The sequence below is a fragment of the Hypomesus transpacificus genome, chromosome 22, assembly GCF_021917145.1.
Source record: "Hypomesus transpacificus isolate Combined female chromosome 22, fHypTra1, whole genome shotgun sequence".
Classification (NCBI taxonomy): domain Eukaryota; kingdom Metazoa; phylum Chordata; class Actinopteri; order Osmeriformes; family Osmeridae; genus Hypomesus; species Hypomesus transpacificus.
This window is the reverse complement of record NC_061081.1, coordinates 8,007,307-8,023,204: the sequence shown is the minus strand read 5'-3', so window position 1 is coordinate 8,023,204 and position 15,898 is coordinate 8,007,307. Positions and strand designations below refer to the sequence as shown.

General features: G+C 44.1%; 3 protein-coding genes across 6 annotated transcripts; 1 reads left to right on the top strand and 2 right to left on the bottom strand.

The window, feature by feature from the left end:
• Positions 1-100: 100 nt before the first annotated feature.
• Positions 101-10,788, top strand: fam114a1 (family with sequence similarity 114 member A1). Its single transcript, XM_047045483.1, has 13 exons — positions 101-356; positions 1,075-1,452; positions 6,526-6,598; positions 6,696-6,925; positions 7,300-7,434; positions 7,558-7,710; positions 7,801-7,963; positions 8,252-8,337; positions 8,631-8,786; positions 8,894-9,033; positions 9,118-9,190; positions 9,735-9,788; positions 9,873-10,788. The coding sequence occupies exons 1-13, from the start codon at positions 273-275 to the stop codon at positions 9,969-9,971; spliced, it is 1,824 nt and encodes a 607-aa protein (XP_046901439.1). The 5' UTR covers positions 101-272; the 3' UTR covers positions 9,972-10,788.
• LOC124484535 (F-box only protein 15-like) lies at positions 1,459-6,519 on the bottom strand. The gene is made up of 10 exons (XM_047045484.1): positions 5,746-6,519; positions 5,489-5,614; positions 4,581-4,685; positions 4,088-4,315; positions 3,749-3,934; positions 3,518-3,647; positions 3,348-3,430; positions 3,067-3,200; positions 2,733-2,857; positions 1,459-2,450 (listed from the first exon to the last, which is right to left on the bottom strand). Exons 1-10 carry the CDS (start codon positions 5,862-5,864, stop codon positions 2,175-2,177), a joined length of 1,512 nt encoding a protein of 503 aa, XP_046901440.1. The 5' UTR covers positions 5,865-6,519; the 3' UTR covers positions 1,459-2,174.
• Positions 10,789-11,638: 850 nt separating the features above from the next.
• On the bottom strand, positions 11,639-14,934 carry LOC124484236. Of its 4 annotated transcripts, XM_047045078.1 has the most exons (10): positions 14,584-14,932; positions 14,138-14,449; positions 13,101-13,349; positions 12,874-12,987; positions 12,723-12,776; positions 12,355-12,396; positions 12,160-12,234; positions 12,040-12,066; positions 11,917-11,953; positions 11,639-11,677 (listed from the first exon to the last, which is right to left on the bottom strand). In XM_047045078.1, exons 1-9 carry the CDS (start codon positions 14,681-14,683, stop codon positions 11,946-11,948), a joined length of 981 nt encoding a protein of 326 aa, XP_046901034.1. In that variant the 5' UTR covers positions 14,684-14,932; the 3' UTR covers positions 11,639-11,677; positions 11,917-11,945. The 4 variants fall into 4 exon arrangements, 3 of the variants coding, with proteins under 3 accessions (XP_046901034.1, XP_046901035.1, XP_046901036.1); XM_047045079.1 differs by lacking the exons at positions 11,639-11,677; positions 11,917-11,953 and having other exon boundaries at positions 12,160-12,253; positions 14,584-14,933; XR_006957947.1 differs by lacking the exons at positions 11,639-11,677; positions 11,917-11,953 and having other exon boundaries at positions 12,160-12,396; positions 12,723-12,784.
• Between the last annotated feature and the right edge of the window lie 964 nt (positions 14,935-15,898).

The following is a 15,898-nucleotide window of genomic DNA, read 5'->3' as shown; positions in this document are numbered from 1 at the left end:
ATATTTTTTATATATTTTTTATATTTTTTGTTCCTAGAACATTGGGGGGGAGGTGTCCCCCATTCCCCCTGGGAATTTCGCCCCTGGTTCAGCAACAGATCCAAACGCAGCCCTCGTCCGGGATGACATCATCACATGATTTCATGTATTCGGTCTGTTTTGTTTATGCAAACATTGTTGCAATACATTATTTCTAGCAACTTAAAAGCACAACTAACAACAGATTTTGATTTGGCCTTTGAACGGTCACGGACTCCAAAGTTCCGTATAAAATGACGTCACTCAAAAGCTGCACTCGAACTGGCCCTGCCGACGTGGCTGAGCGGAAGGAGCGAGCAGATCTGTCAGTGAAACGGGTGAGGTGCACTATGATTTTCATACGAGCAAAGCTGCTTTCATTATGCATACGTAAATTGCTAAAATGGCACGATGAATCATTACGTTGTTAATCCTGTATTAGTTTTGTTAACGCAATTTCTGGATATTTAGTGGACAATTGTGAAGATGAATAACGCCAGCCTGTTTCAGACTGATAACTGGTTTCGCGTAACTGAGTTTGTTGCCAAACAACTCGCTTCATTTATCGGGGATTCATAGTATTTAGATTAGATATTGCATATTGTGCACTTGTTCACTCAACCAATCAATACCTTGAATATCTTTGCGTGTCTCTAAAACATGATTAAAGTTGGTGTCAAGTGAGTGCGTGGTTGTGACATTGTCATTTTGTGGAGGGGAACAATGAAAACAGAGATGTTGGTTGTTTGCAGTAGGCCTGATCACCAGAAATATGTTCCTCTGCAAAAAGAGGTTAAAGATATTGTGTACCTAGTTCTGTGATGTGTTGAATTCAGTGTGTGTGAATAGGGAAAATGTAATTAAGGGTGGAGCCAGACTTCATCACTACCCTTAGGGTCAAGACTTTAGATCATAGATAGGTTCAGTAAATTGACAAACATTTACTTCTCTCTTCCTTCATATTCTGAAGGTTTTATTGTATAAGTTTGATTTCAACGTTTGAAATGTTGTGAGTAGTCTTGACTCCCGGCCCCTCCTCCTCTCTGCCTCCCCCAGATCAGCATGTCTACCCTTAAGGACACCAACTGCCCCGTGGACACCCCCCCAGACCTCACTGAGCCAGACCCGAGCACCCCCCTGCCCCCCACACCTCTCCTCCAGTCCTCCTTGGTCCCTGAGAGTCCCGAAGGCCCTGCTCCCCTGCCCCCCACACCTTTCTCACAGCCCTCATTGGTACCTGCTTTAGAGGGCACTGGTTGTAACGACGCATCAGCCAAAGAGGACATCATCAGGGACAACAGCCATGGAGTTGCAGCTGAGCAACCAGAGCACAGTGTTGAAGGTCAGGTGACTGAGTGTGACCAATCGGTGAATCTGGAATTAGATGCTGTGGCCCCTGAAGAGGAAGCAGGGGTAGGGTTGCCTGTCGTCCAGGTAATATTTTTTTTTACATACATAAAACTTACATAGCAGTTATGCAGGTATATTGCAGCCTGTCCAGAGTGTGTTGGTGTTGATAAGATACAAATGCTGACTGGTCTCTGTAGGTCCTAGCACTTCAGAAGACAAAAACAGACTAACTATTGGGTATGACTACAAGCTTCCAGTATGAGCTACTAGTTCAAGTGACTGGTACGTGTATAGCCAACTAGTACAGGTTACTGTCAGGTTAGAGTCAGTTGAGAAGCCATATGATATGAAGACCAAGCCAAGTGATCCGGGGACTGCTCGATAAAGCAAGTTTACTGAATAAGACAGGATTATGTCTGGGAAAGTAATTGTCATAATAAGCCTGGCTTATTCGGGAAACTCGCTTTATAGAACAGGCCCCAGGTGTAGATACTAACCCTATTCCATCTACTAACCTTAATCCCATCCTAAAACAACAAAACTGTATTTAGGGCTCTATTTGCTACTGACCAGTGTCTGTAGTTGATAGCAGTCACAACACCAGGCACGTAACATTTTTGTTTAATTATCCAGTGGCAATAAACAGGACTAAATATTTAACCAAAAAAATCCTGCAGCAAGAACAAAGTAAACTAACGTGTATATAATACACAACCTTTGCAATGGTCAAAACTACAAACTTGAACTGCACCAAACTAGTCCCACGATGAGAAAATCCTCTTCCTGCTCCGTTCAGCCGAGCATGGTCACCCAGTGTCATCTGTTCCAAAGTGCCTGTTGACCTTAGCCAGGGTGATGGCAAGGGTGAGGCTGATGAGGAAGAACTGCTTTTGCTCCTCCAGCCAGACCAGCTTCATCTTCACCTTTCCCTCCAGCTCCTGATACCGTATCAGGAAGTGATCACCCTTGTAGTGCCTGGACATCCGCTTTCCACAGGATAGCACCATTGAGACTGGAGTGCAGACACACCACATGGGGTTCTGAGACTGGTCCAGTAGAGTCAGGCTCATTATACAGCAGTTCTACAGGGACATGAAGACAGGACAAAATTATCATCCTGTACTTTTCCATGTTAAAAGGCCTACTAGATATAAGATTTTCATTACTAGAATTTTTGGACTTGACATAAACTGTGGCAAGGACACACAACGTAACAAATATTATAATTCGTCACCCTCTTATCTGTCCATATTAGGGAAGGGTAATTAAATTAAACCCTGTTAGTAAAAAATATGTGTATTGGAACATGTTTAGGGCCATGGTTGACTTTGGCCCCGGATTGGTTGAGACCCTGGATAGCTTACCTCCACACTCCCCTGTAGGACTCCCCACCTCCAGGGCAGCAGGACCTTGCCAGACAGTGGGGTGTGCTGGGAAAACTCATTTTTCCTGATGGCAGTCAGATGAATGTACCTTCCATGGATCTGACCTGGTAAAAAAAAAAGACAACATTGTCCAATATTGTTCAAGTTATCATACATAACATCAGTTCTTAGTGAAAGGGCCTAAACAATATCCAGTCCTGTTACAAAAACAGCAACAGGATCATCTCAGTTCTCTATCCATGTTTTCAGTATTTAATCTCGGCGTCAAAACAAAAATGATTTCTCTGCCAGCATCTCTGTGTAGCTTGTTTACCTTTCTCACAGGAGAGCTGAGGGAAGCATCCCAACATGATCTGGGTCACCGTATTGTGGAGCACAATGTGTAGCCTGTAACTATGGAGATCATAGCTGGGGTCCTCGTCCCTGCAGTGTGGCATAGCGTACGAGCTGGAGGCAGGGACCAAGAATGACTCAATGAATTGAACCCAGCATAGAACGGTGGATGGAGACAGGGACCAATGGTCACAGAAAGAACAGTTGAATCAGGTAAAGAATAACTCATGATTTGAAAAACAAAAATGTTTTTAAGTGTACCAAAAGGGAGAACTCAGGAGACTCCTCTCCACCAACCGGTGAAAGTGGAAGTTGGCGATGACAAAGGCAATGGTGGAATTACCCTGCACAGACAAACAGAAAGAGTTTAAATGGCTTTCTCTGTTAATTAAAATGATTACTGAATGAAACTTCTCAGACAAGGCCATTACCCTCCATGTCCCTATGAGGAGGCCATGGGGAAGAAACACCAGGTTTACAAGCTTGTCAGAGCCAATAATCTGCTTACTCCCAGAGATGGTCTCTCTGTCCAACCTGACCATCAGGGAGCGCCAGCCATGCCTGGTAGAGAATGTTGGGTTAGAGTTAGAGCATGCTGAGTTACAGTTAAACAATGTTGGGTAACATGGGTAATGTAAGCTCTATGTTACAGACAAACATACTTAAGCATATGGGACCTCCTGACTCCGTGGAGCTGCAGACTAGTCTGAGAGAAGGAGGGCCAGTGCTCTCCACTCCAACACACCGTCACGGACGAGGTGGAGAAGTAGACATGGATGGGCTCAAAGGTGCCCCGCCACCCTGACAGCTCATCACACAGGGTCAAATCCCAGGTCACATGCAGGTTCCTGGTAGAGAAGAGCAAAGCTAAGAATGGGCCTTTAGAACAATTCAATCCAAAAGAAACAACCCATTTGATGTCTACAAAAACTAACATTTTGCACCCTGCAAATATTTCTGGAGCGTCCCAGTTGACCTGAACAGACAGGAATATAACTGACCTGAGGACTCGCTCTGTCTGGCTGGGCAGCCCAGTGAAGGGGTTGATGTCTTTGAGATCTCTCTTCCACCTGTTCTCTTTGCATATGGCCATGGTTCTGAGGTACAGTCTCCTCCAATAACCGTTGGACCGCTCCTGGACCTTCACAAAACTCTGCTTCTCTATAATCTTGGGCCTCCATCTCTTCCTGCTCCCATACATTGACAGGTACATCTGGTGCCACATATCACTGCCGAGTCAGGGGGACAGGTGTGGGTGCAGAGATTCATGTTTCTGGATGGAGGTGGAAAGGGAGGATGGAGGTGGATAGGGAGGACAGAGGTGGATAGAGGGAGGTGGATAGAGGGAGGATGGAGGTGGATAGAGGGAGGATGGAGGTCGATAGAGGGAGGTGGATAGAGGGAGGATGGAGGTGGATAGAGGGAGGATGGAGGTGGATAGAGGGAGGATGGAGGTGGGGACAGGATTGAGGATGGGTCCAGCGCTTCTCTTACTTGTTGTTAGCCAGCTGGTGGAACATCTTGTTGACATGCTCAATGCACAGCAGAGAGTAGACGTCCAGGTATGACAAGATCTTTTGCAGAATCTCAGGTGGCATCCTAAATGATCAAGGCAGTTAGATGATTAAAACACAATAAAATGCTAAATTTCCGTCTGATGCAGGTAGAGCACAGTAGCCTGGTCCTAACCAGACCCTCGTAAATTTCATTTGTACAGCGGGTCTGGGATCTCTTGATTGACAAACGTTAACTTCCTTGAAGGCGGGTCCTCTGTTGAAGTTTAAAACTATTGGATCCGCCCAGAGCCACTCTGATTTGCCATAACCAATCGCAATCCTTCGCCTTATAGCCAACTCCTTCACCACTACTGAAACGGTGCTAGCTGCCGTAGCTGGAAAATCTAACTTTTGCCGAACCCCGTGGGGAGGAGGGCCACAACATCATGGCCACCAACAAAACTCAGCAAGGAATGTTATTGCTCCGGCTTTAACCTATATTCGGCAGCGTTGCCACAACCGCAGAATAGTTCGCTGGCATCTTTCTCTGCAGCCATTACTGAACTACTCAAACAAGTACAAGACATTAACGTCATCGTTCTCAGCCACTCCCTCTGTTCGCTGATTGGACCTACAAAATTTTTTTTTCTGGAAACCGACTTCAGAACCGAGCTCCCAGACCTAGTACGGAAGCAAAATCCAAATTGAGCGGAAGTACGTAGGAGGGCAGAGCCAGGCTAAGAGCACACAACCTCTCCAGTGAAATCTATGATGAAATGAAATTTGACAAGGGCCAATAAAGTGACTTGAAAATGAAATAACTAGGCTTATGCATTGAAACTAAAGCACCAGATTGGGCTTTGTAATAATTAAAGTCAGTATGACGGTGACAATACAATACCCTACCTCAGAATGTAGTTTTGAGTGCATGTCGTCGGAGTTGGTTTGACCGCACATGTGTCCGGGACAATCGAGGATTTACGTGCTGGGATCTTGTGTGAAAACATCGTTGGCTTGACTGTCTCTGAACCCCTGCATCAACAGGAAAAAATATTTTGCAAGCAGGACAATTAACTTGATAAATGTCAAATTCGGACTAGAATAGCCTAGAGCTGTATCATATACACTGAGGCTACAACAAACGTGTACACTTGATTAATTACCCTTTCGAAAAACGTCCTCTCTTGTGCTTGACTCTTGAACCTCCGTCCTGAATAGGCGGTTTGTTCTTCTCCAAACCTGCTTTAAAACTACGGGAAAATTGCCCACGTCCAGTAGCCATGGTTATAGACACATCTGCAGACTGCTCTGTAGGCTAGCTAAAGTAACAAAAGTGGCAAATAGCCTATAGCCTTCGTTTAATAAATAAATGTGATAAGCAGTTCACTGCACAGTGCCTAATTACATGGTTTTACCAACACGTGAGTGTTGCTGAGATCGTTTGCTCGCCGATATTCTTTTCAAACGCTCAATTGGTAGGCTAATGTAGTTAAATTGTTGCACAAGTAGCCTATAATAGCCTGTTTCTGCCTGCATAATTAGCCGTTTGAGTTGGTGTGACGTGCTCCGTGCAACCTCTACAGGCCAATTATGAAAATGAGGTCTTCTGTCTGCGTTTCTGACGCGCAAACTTGTGAGCCTGCGTTAATAAACAGATGTAAACTATGAAAGGCCATAGTTTACAATAGCAAACAACCTTTGTCTTGTTTTCAGGCTTTCTTAGGTTTTTGCCTCTAGGTTTGTAAACTGCTGTAACCTACTGGGAGGTTGATTACAAGTTTGTGATTGTGCTCTAGGAGACTAATTGTGTATTTGTAGATTTGTGTTTTCTCAGGTTGATACATCAAAGGAAAGCAAGAGACTAAAATACAAGAAATGTTCTTAAGAGATGCATCCTTCACATGCTTTGCAACAAAATCTTGTGTGTGTTGGACCCTTTCCAGGACAAAGAGAAAGTTTGGGGTGGATGGGGCTCATGGGGGAAGTTGCTGCTGACCAGTGCCTCCTCCACCATGGGTAGGTCCTCTCCTCTCTGTTCTCTCATTGGCATGTAAGTATGGCGGGTTACTGTATTTACGTCTGTGTCTTTTAATGTGTGTGTGTGTGTGTGTAGGACAAGGCTTGACCTCGGTGAGGGAGAAAGCAGGAGGGGCTCTGCGACTCCACAGGACTTCAGTTGGTGAGGAGGCACGAGAGGAGGTAGAGGAGAGGAAGGGGGGAAGAGAGGAGGAGAGCGAGGGGGGAGGAGGAGAGCGTGAAGGGGGTTCTGCTTCATCAGCCCTTTCTACTGAAGCACCAAGCAGAGGAGTTCTATCCACCATCACCTATGCAGTGCAAAACACTGTGAGTGTACATCCTCACTCACTCACTCCCTCCCTCACTGACTCACTCCCTCAGAGCCCAAGGGATAAACAAACTAAGCGGCTGCCTAGGCCCCCTGTGGCCATCAGAGGGCCCCCAAGAGCACATGAAATTAAAGCTTAATTAAAAAATAATATATAAAGTGTCACCGAGAGGCCAACAAATACATTCTGCTTAAGGCCCCATATAGGCTTGGGCCAGCCCTGCACTCCCTCACTTACTCCCTCACTCACTCACTCTCTCTCTCCCCTCGATTCTCTCCCTCTTTCTGCCACCCATACCTCTCCTCCCCACTCCCTTCTCTCTGCCCCCCCTTTATATTCCCTCTCACCCACCCTCTCCTTTCCTCCTCTCAGGGGAGGTCAGTGATTAGTGGGGGTCTGGATGCGTTGGAGTTCATAGGAAAAAAGACCATGATAGTTCTGGCAGAGAGTGACCCTGGATTCAGGAACACCAAGATCTTGATGCAGAGGACTGTGTCCCTCAGCCAGGTACCTACACACAGACACATATTCAACATAAGTGCACTGTAATGTTTATAAGACTGACTGCTTCATTCAACGTCACAGCCTGACAGGCTTCTGGTTGTTCAATCTGTGGTTGTGATTGGTCAGATGCTGAAGGAAGCCAAAGATAAGGAGAGGGCACGGCTTAGCAGTCAGCCAATCAACGAGCCCACAGCCCACTACGGAATCCTGTTTGATGACTACCAGGGCCTATCACACCTTGAGGCCCTTGAGATTCTGTCCAATGAGAGTGAGGCACAGGTACATCATGCAGACACACACACATACACACACGCACATTCACAGACACACACACACACAGACACATGTATTCCTTTTTTCTCTGTGCAGGTGCAGGCGTTTCTCTCTTCCTTGACCGAGGAGGAGCAGGAGGAGGTGAAGAAGGAGCTGATTGCCATCAAGGACATCTTCGTCAACCGAGAGGAAGAGGAGGATGTGGACCAGAAAGAGGAGAAGGACATGGAGAGGAGGGATGGAGAGACAAAAGACAACGGTGATCTAAGTTCACAGATAGGGTTCCACCCATCTGTGTGTCGAAGTGAACTTCTGGTCTGGAATCCGTATTAAGCGATAGCAGTCATGTCCCAACGTCAGAAATAATGACAGTTGTGCATTATCCTTTCAGTTAGCAGCATTATCACCAGATAGGGATATGACGTCTCCAAGAAATACCAAGAATATCTGATCATTTCTTGAGAGATAGTGGCCCTAACCCTAAGAAAGCACTAATGTATGTACTGAGTTAATTGTGTGTGTGTGTGTGTACATGGTTGGGTCTCAGCTGCTGATGGGGAGGAGTTTGTGAGCATTCTAACGGAGCTTCTGTTTGAGCTTCACGTGGCTGCCACCCCTGACAAACTTAACAAGGTGACCACACCACACAGACCTCAGGAAACCTGCACACCCCTAGAGCAACACACCTGATTCAAATGAATGGGTCGTTATCAAGCTCTGTGGAAACCTGATAACGACCATTCGTTTGAATCAGGTGTGCTGGATCAGGGAAACATCTAAAACATACAGGACAGTGGTTCCTGAGGACCAGGATTGAACACCCCTGCCTACAGTAGAGGCTACAGTACTGACTGACCATATGTTATGTCACAATGTCACTATCAGTGAATGCATCTGTAAAACCTGCTCATGTCATGCTTACCTAGGCTCGAATGAGAGCACGTGATTGGCTTAGAGAGGTGGAAGTGGCAGTATCCATGGAGACCATCAGCAACTCCTCCACAGAGGAAATGAAAGAAAGAGAAAACACAGAAGGGGAGAAGGAGGAGGAGATCAAAGAGAACAAGACCAGATCTGTAGAGGTAAGTCTACCTTGTCTGCGTGGATGTATGCGTGTGTTTGCGTGTGTGTATGGGTTTGAGCGTGCATGTAGTATGTGTGTATTTATTCTGTTCTCCCACGCCCCTAGGCTGTGTACCTGTCGTCAGTTGGTAGTCTGGCTGAGGTGACTGCCCGCAGTATTGAGCAACTCCACAAGGTGGCAGAGTTGATCCTCCATGGCCAGGACCTGGAGAAGTCAGCCAGGGAGCAGGCCCACATTCTTACCAGGTAGGGTGTGTGTGTGTATGTATGTGTTTGTTACCATACCATGTATGAATTCATAACTGTAAGTGTATGTGATTCTTGTTGCAGATTGACTTGTGCCATGTGTAGGGAGGTGGCCTGTCTCGCTAAGAAGTTCTCTGGCATATTGCTCACTGTGGGGGTAAGTGTGTGATTGTGTTGCGTTGTGTCTGGGTGAAGCTGTGTGTGTGTAGCTGCTGTTATGGGGAGCAGAGTGAGTGCACCCAAATGCAGGAGAATGCAATACAGGATGAAGGAATCAATTTAGGGGCTATTTAATGGCAGGGCAGGAGTACGGATAGGCAGACAGACAGGAACTAGGTAGTGGATCTAAACTGGAGAGCTATAAGTGAAAACAGCCAATCACTGGAAATCCTATGAGTATAAATACTACAAAGTGGTCAGGAGCTAATCTGACACTGAAGTACAAACCACAAACAATCTTGCCATGAATGGATGTACGGTGTGGCTGGTGAGTTGATAGAAGGCTGAGAGTTACTGGAGCTATGTCCATATACAGTGTGTGTGTGTGTGTGTCTTGCTGCATGTGTGTAACTGTGTTTGCATCTGGCTGAATGGGTGCGTAGTTGTGTTTTCTATCTTCTTATGTATTTCATTCTCATTGGTTCTCTTTCCCTCTTGGTTTTTGTTGGTTTCTCTCTCCCTTTCTTTATCTCCTTCCTTAGGGTCAAAAGAAGGCTGAGGAGTTGAGTCCATTGGTAGACAATGTGATGCTTGAGGTAAGGGAGTTATTCACACGCACACCCATGCAGTGATGATGATGAGGATGAAGATGATGATGAAGGTTGTGTTCTCCTGACCAGGGTTCTAACAGCACCACCTACATCCTAAACGCCTTCCAGTTGCTGCTGCCAGTTCTCCAGGTGTCCCATCTCCAGACCGAGATCTCTAGAACCAAGTAGCGCACAGGCATCCACAACATGGAACCCTGTGGAAAGCCACAACACTAACGCTGCCTTAACAGTCACTCACACACAGACCATACATTACCACAGACATACACACACTAGACCTCACCACACAAACACTGCTTACTGCTGAAGTGCCATTAGCACATGCTTGTCTTAGTGTACAGAAACATATATATATATAGAGCAGATGAAGTATATATTGTAGAAGTATAGTGGGAGACTGAAGAGAATTATATATTCTTGAATATGGTAACCCAGACTGATCATCTGTAAAATAAAATGTCAATTCTGGGTAATAGTAAGGTTATTAATGCCAGTGCTAAAATTCAAATTTTAATTATTAATCACACCAAATTATTTTGTTTAATTTTTGTTTGTTTATATTAAAAGTGTAGTTTGCAGCGGAATAATGATGACAGTCAGACCAACTGTAAACACACATATGAATGTCTCTGCATATGATTGGTTGCACTAAACCAGGCCTCTGTGATTGGATACCTGTGTTCTGAGAGAAAGTAGCTGTGACATGCAGGTCTGATTGGGTATCTGTTTACTGAAAGGTAGTGACTCTGACACAATTTTTTATTTGTATTTTTCTGTCAAAATGTGCTTTACATGAGCACAATGTTTCTAGCATTGCATGTTTCTGATGTTGTTTTTAAAACCATTCAATTGATTCTGAAATACCTTGCACCAAATAAAGATGTTAAGTTGTAACTATTAACTTAATCAGTCTTGGAAGCCAGTATAGGTCATTTATACAATTCGTCCTAATCTGAGGTTGAGGTAAACTGTGACAGAGACTGAATGATCGAAAGATTACATGTCAGAAAACCAAGACCTTGCTTTTAGACATGGAGATCTAATGCCATAAGCTAGGTGAGCGTAGCATGGGGAATATTCCTCAATAGGGATCGAGTCATGTCGCTTCAGATCCTCACTTAGTCAACAGATCATCATTAAAGTTGACCCACCCTACCTGGCCATTGACCAAACAATGACTGTTAAATATATGTGAAGGTTTTTGATTCAATACTGAACCTCTCTTTCTAACTTTCACACTGTCATTATCTTTCTCTTTCTCCATCACTCTTTACCTCTCTTTCGAGACACTATGAAGTGTCCATATCCCTGTGGGAAGATGCCAAAAGTAAACAGTTTGAACCCTAAACATGCCTGCTTCTACAATTATTAAACCATGGTCTTACTGGCCACTTCATATGATTTATTAGTTGGGCAATAAACAGGAAGCTTATACACACTGACAATAATACTATAAACAGGATGCAACATTTTCCGTAAAAACTATCAATAGATATCAGATAGCTAAAAGAGAAGGCCTGGCACTCCTCTCTCTGTCCTCTTCCTCTTCTCTGCAGCTGGTACCTTTCCATGAAGTCTAAGGACAGGGGAGGGAGGAAGGAGGACTGGAGAGGTATGAAAAGGGGGAAGGAAGGATTGGAGATGGGGGAGGGAGGAGTAGACAGGAGGGGAGTAGTGGATTGGGGGAAGGAAGGGAGCAGAGAGGGGGGAGGTAGGAGTGGAGGGGGGGGACAGGAGAGGGGGAAGGAGGAGTTGAGAGGAGGGAGAAGAGGGTAGGGGAGAAGGAGGAAGGGAGGGAAGGAATGAAGGGAGGGAGGAGGAAAGAAGGAGTAAGAGAGGAAAGGGAGGAAGGAGACTATGATGCTGAAGATGGGCTGGAGGAGGGTCAAAAGGAGAAAGAAAATGGGAAGTTAGTTTTGTGTTTTTCTAAAGTTATCATTCTAACTAAGACCAGAATAAGACCAGATTCAGGACTAAGTACCCACGAGGTAAGCTTCTTCACACCCACACGCACTGACTGCCTTTAAAGAATAAGATATGCCAAAGCAGTTGCAAAATGATTGTATGTGAGAAAATTGAGTGATATGTTAATATTTTGATGAAGGGAATGTACCTATGTTGTCACAGTAACCTCTGATGGTGTTATTCTTCTGTGAACAAAAGTAAACAGAGGAGTCACACAGTAACACACTCAACATTACCTCAGTGTGGAAGAGGGCAATAGATGACTCCTTACCTGCAGACTCATGAATGGGTGATAGAGCTGCCAAAGCACAAGATGTGAAGAACTTAACCACTCACACATTCTCAACAACAAATGGACAATGACTTTTTATCTAGAACTAAGTGAACTAACTTGGACAACGGGATCCGTAGTCACTGTCGAGGTCTCTTATTGGACAATGGGACTCGTAGACACTGGTTGAGCCACCTATTGGACGGCAAGACACCTTACAGAGATTGAACAAGGTATTTGAACATGCCTATCCTTAGGATAGATTTGTTTGAATTTGATCAGTAGAATGAAGTTTAATGTAACCAAAGCACTTGCCATTGAGAGTAGTGGCCATCTTTATCTTCAGCCCCCTTTCATCTGTGGACATACAGCTATTTAGTGTGAGTGTGTGCGCGAGTGAATGTGTGTGTAAGTGAGAATCAGAATCAGAATTTGGTTTTATTCGCCATGTAGGTTTACACAAACACAGAATTTAACGTGGCCGGAAGGTGCAAACAATAAACGTATACGGATTTCAATCAAAAAGTACAAAAGTACAGTAGTCCAACTAATCCTAAGAACTAACAATCTAAAAAATAAAACAAATTAATTTGTAAATTATAAAATATAAATACAAATATAGATAAAAATATGAATGTTTGAGAGAGAGTGTGAGTGCACAGTATTGGTTGTTTTCTTTCTACCAATTATGTGTGCTCTTGCTTTGTAGAGTCTGGCAGGGAAGACATTGGGTTTCTCTGAGAACCAGGAAAAAAGAGAATAAGACCAAAAATAAGAACGTGTGTGTGTGTGTGTGTGTGTGAGAGAGAGAGACAGATAGAGAGATAGACTCACTGTGGCAGCAGAACTTCTTCCATTCTACCTGACTCAGGATGAAGGTGAAGACCAGTAGCAGGGCGACACAGGGCAGAGCCAGATACAGCACCCTGTACACACACCAACCCTCATCTGGCCAGGGGCAGAGGAGAGAGAGAGCAAAGAAAGTAAATAAGTGGAGGTTAGGGAAGAGAGAGAAATAGATGACAGTAGAGAGGAGGACAATACAGACTATTCAGACTTACTTCTCTGAGGGTGTGTCTGTGACTGTGTCTGGGACTCCAGGATCTTCTGATTGGTCATTTGGAGTAGACACTTACTGTGATTGGTTGATTTGTAAGTATGTAAGCCTGGAAGGCAGCAGTTTAATAATCTCACTGTCTCCTCTTCCTCTTTCTGGTCCTCTGGTGTGTTGAGGATAGAGCCATGCTTGACATGGCTGTAGAGGGTCACGTTGACTGGCTGGACCACCATCCACAACTCTACACTCTCACCTTGGGGCCAAATTCACAAAACATTCTTAAGAACAAATGTACTCTTAAATGCTATTTTAAGAAATCTTTTGTTCTAAGAAAGCTTATGAACATTCTTCATAACCTTTTGGGGAAAACTTCAGAAAAACTTAAGAAGGAATCAAATATTTGTTTTTAGAAATCATAGTAAATAACCTCTTTATGTAGGGATAGCCTCACAATTGTCCCAAAAGGTAATATGATTCAGATATGTATTGGATAGTAAAGTAGTAAACATTAGTAAACATACATTATAGTACATAAAAAGGACTCAAATGTTTAGCTGTCAAGTGTATTGACTTATTAATCAAACATGTAGCTATCAAGTGTACTGGAAAAATAATTTCCTTACTAATCAAAATAGTTGTAATGGATGTTTGTGTTTGAGATGGAAGTTATTAAAACTAACATCTCTCACACACCACTATATTTGAAACTTATTGCAAGGTGTTACTAACGAGCCAAGATGAAAAGTTATTGTAGGCTAGCTACAGATTTAGCAATGTAGGTAGGCTTACTGAATCAGGCAAGTTATCATCAAAGCAAACCATTTATTCAGCAAAATGTTGATGTTCTTAAGATGATATTTGAGGAGTTTTCTATGAATTTCAGGTAGGAACATTCCAACTCAGTTGGAAAGACATGAGTTGGGAAAAGAGGCAGGGGTAGAGAAGGGGTAGGTGGGTGGGTATAAAGTTGTGGTTAACTATAGATTACTTTTATCCCAGGAACAAACCACATAACCTCAACCTCCAGTTGGAATCACCCACCTGAGAGAGAGGCATTGCCATGGAGATCCAGGAAGTCCACATCCATGTCACACATATACCAGCCGGTGTCTGCATTGGTGTCTGCATGGTCACTGGTGGTTATTGTACTCTTCCTGTTTCTCTTCCTGTTTGTATTGTTCATGAAGCAGAGAGGCTTCTCAGAAGCCATGCCACCCTGACCTCCTGGGACCAGAGGGGAGTCACACAGGTCCCCCATCCCACTTTCCCCCCTTCCCTCATCCGCCCTCTCTCCACTGCCCAGCCCATCACAGGGATCATAGCGGTGACAGTGGAGGTTCACTCTCAACACTGCTGGAGAGACACAGGTACACAAAGGGATTTCTGATCAGTCTGTGTACATGTTTTTGATGAGTGTGAGCACTGCCACACACACACACACACACTACTTTCAGCTAGAAAGGATCTAAGCCTATTGGTTCACCAACCTCTGGTTGTAATGAAGAATTCTGGTAGGCAGATGATGAAGGCGAGGATGACCAATATGAAGAGTTTGATGAGTGCTGGTTTCGTCATGTCAACATGCATACAAACACACAACCTTTCCTTGCGATGTCTGCTTCCTGCCTCAACAGACACACGGTTGAGCAAACAAACATTCGACAAACGCACAAGTTACTCTCTCCTGCGTAACTGTTAGTGCTTGACTTCCGTGAGCTTATAGATGGTTCTAGAATGTTGTTCTCTTGTTCTTCTCCCTCCTTCTTGCACATGTAGTCACTCAAATCAATGTGTGGTTTCAGAGAAGCTGTAGCAAATTACACACTCACCGCCCAAGACTTCCTCCTACATTTCCTGTCACTATCTCAGTATGAGACAGAAATTCTTCATCTGAACACTTGTGTGTATGAAACAGAGATTATGTTATCATTGTGTATGTGATGGAGAAAGAAAGAGTACATTATGACAGTCATTTGGGGCTGTCTTTGGGGATTGATAAATTATCAAATCTATAGTGAGGACATGAAAACGCGACCATATGCAGAAGTGACTAAATTCACCATAATTGCTCAAGTATGATATGATTTATACCAATGCTTGTCCACTACATGACCATTGTGTGTGTTTAGGTGTGTGTGCATCTATACGTGTGTACATGTGTATTTGTGTGAGTGTGGCATGCACGCATGCATGTATGTGAGAGTTTTTGTTTACTTGACAAGATATTGAGAGGCCATGCATGGCCTACATAGCCAACCACAAGTGAACAACACCATCACCCCTACAAGCAACCACATTCTACCTCCCGCCATTTGTGGTTGTCTGTTACCTGACGATCCAGATTATGTTGCACAACATGTGGCACAGTAAACCCACAGACAACTAGTTTATGTACCCTATAGTGTGAGAGTCTAGTTTATGTACCCTATGTGTGAGAGTCAAATACATTTCGACTCTATATTCCATTTCATGCTTTAGTTGCAACTCCAGGCTATTCTGTTTGTCAGCAAGAACCCAGCTTTCACTCTTTCACACAATTGTGCCCCACTGTGTTAGAGAGCGGTTTTCGAAACCTGCCAGCATTCCTTGTTATCATTATGGTGCATACAATATACGCCGCTGAGTAACAATCTTCCTGGTGGTTGGACAAGTAGGCTTCCTTATCGAATGGGAGCAACAGTAGGCTACCTCTCTCAAGGTATACAGTATTAAAACAGCCTGCTGCCAAAACATTCCCTAATATAAACTTCAATAATAGAAGTTCCCATTTTTTCTTATTTTCTTGTTCTCGACGGACAAGAT

What these genes read in the sequence shown, in the direction of transcription:
- LOC124484535 (XM_047045484.1), bottom strand. Translation starts at nt 5,864, where the DNA reads ATGGCTACTGGACGTGGGCAATTTTCCCGTAGTTTTAAAGCAGGTTTG. An exon ending in CAGACAGAGCGAGTCCTCAG is followed by an intron (nt 3,935 to 4,087) that starts GTCAGTTATATT and finishes CTTCTCTACCAG; the next exon opens with GAACCTGCATGTGACCTGGG. An exon ending in TCCTCATAGGGACATGGAGG is followed by an intron (nt 3,431 to 3,517) that starts GTAATGGCCTTG and finishes TTGTCTGTGCAG; the next exon opens with GGTAATTCCACCATTGCCTT.
- LOC124484236 (XM_047045078.1), bottom strand. Translation starts at nt 14,683, where the DNA reads ATGCATGTTGACATGACGAAACCAGCACTCATCAAACTCTTCATATTG. An exon ending in TGGCAATGCCTCTCTCTCAG is followed by an intron (nt 13,350 to 14,137) that starts GTGGGTGATTCC and finishes TTTGGCCCCAAG; the next exon opens with GTGAGAGTGTAGAGTTGTGG. An exon ending in GAAGAAGTTCTGCTGCCACA is followed by an intron (nt 12,777 to 12,873) that starts GTGAGTCTATCT and finishes CCTGGTTCTCAG; the next exon opens with AGAAACCCAATGTCTTCCCT.
- fam114a1 (XM_047045483.1), top strand. Translation starts at nt 273, where the DNA reads ATGACGTCACTCAAAAGCTGCACTCGAACTGGCCCTGCCGACGTGGCT. An exon ending in CCCCTGACAAACTTAACAAG is followed by an intron (nt 8,338 to 8,630) that starts GTGACCACACCA and finishes ATGCTTACCTAG; the next exon opens with GCTCGAATGAGAGCACGTGA. An exon ending in GCATATTGCTCACTGTGGGG is followed by an intron (nt 9,191 to 9,734) that starts GTAAGTGTGTGA and finishes CTCCTTCCTTAG; the next exon opens with GGTCAAAAGAAGGCTGAGGA.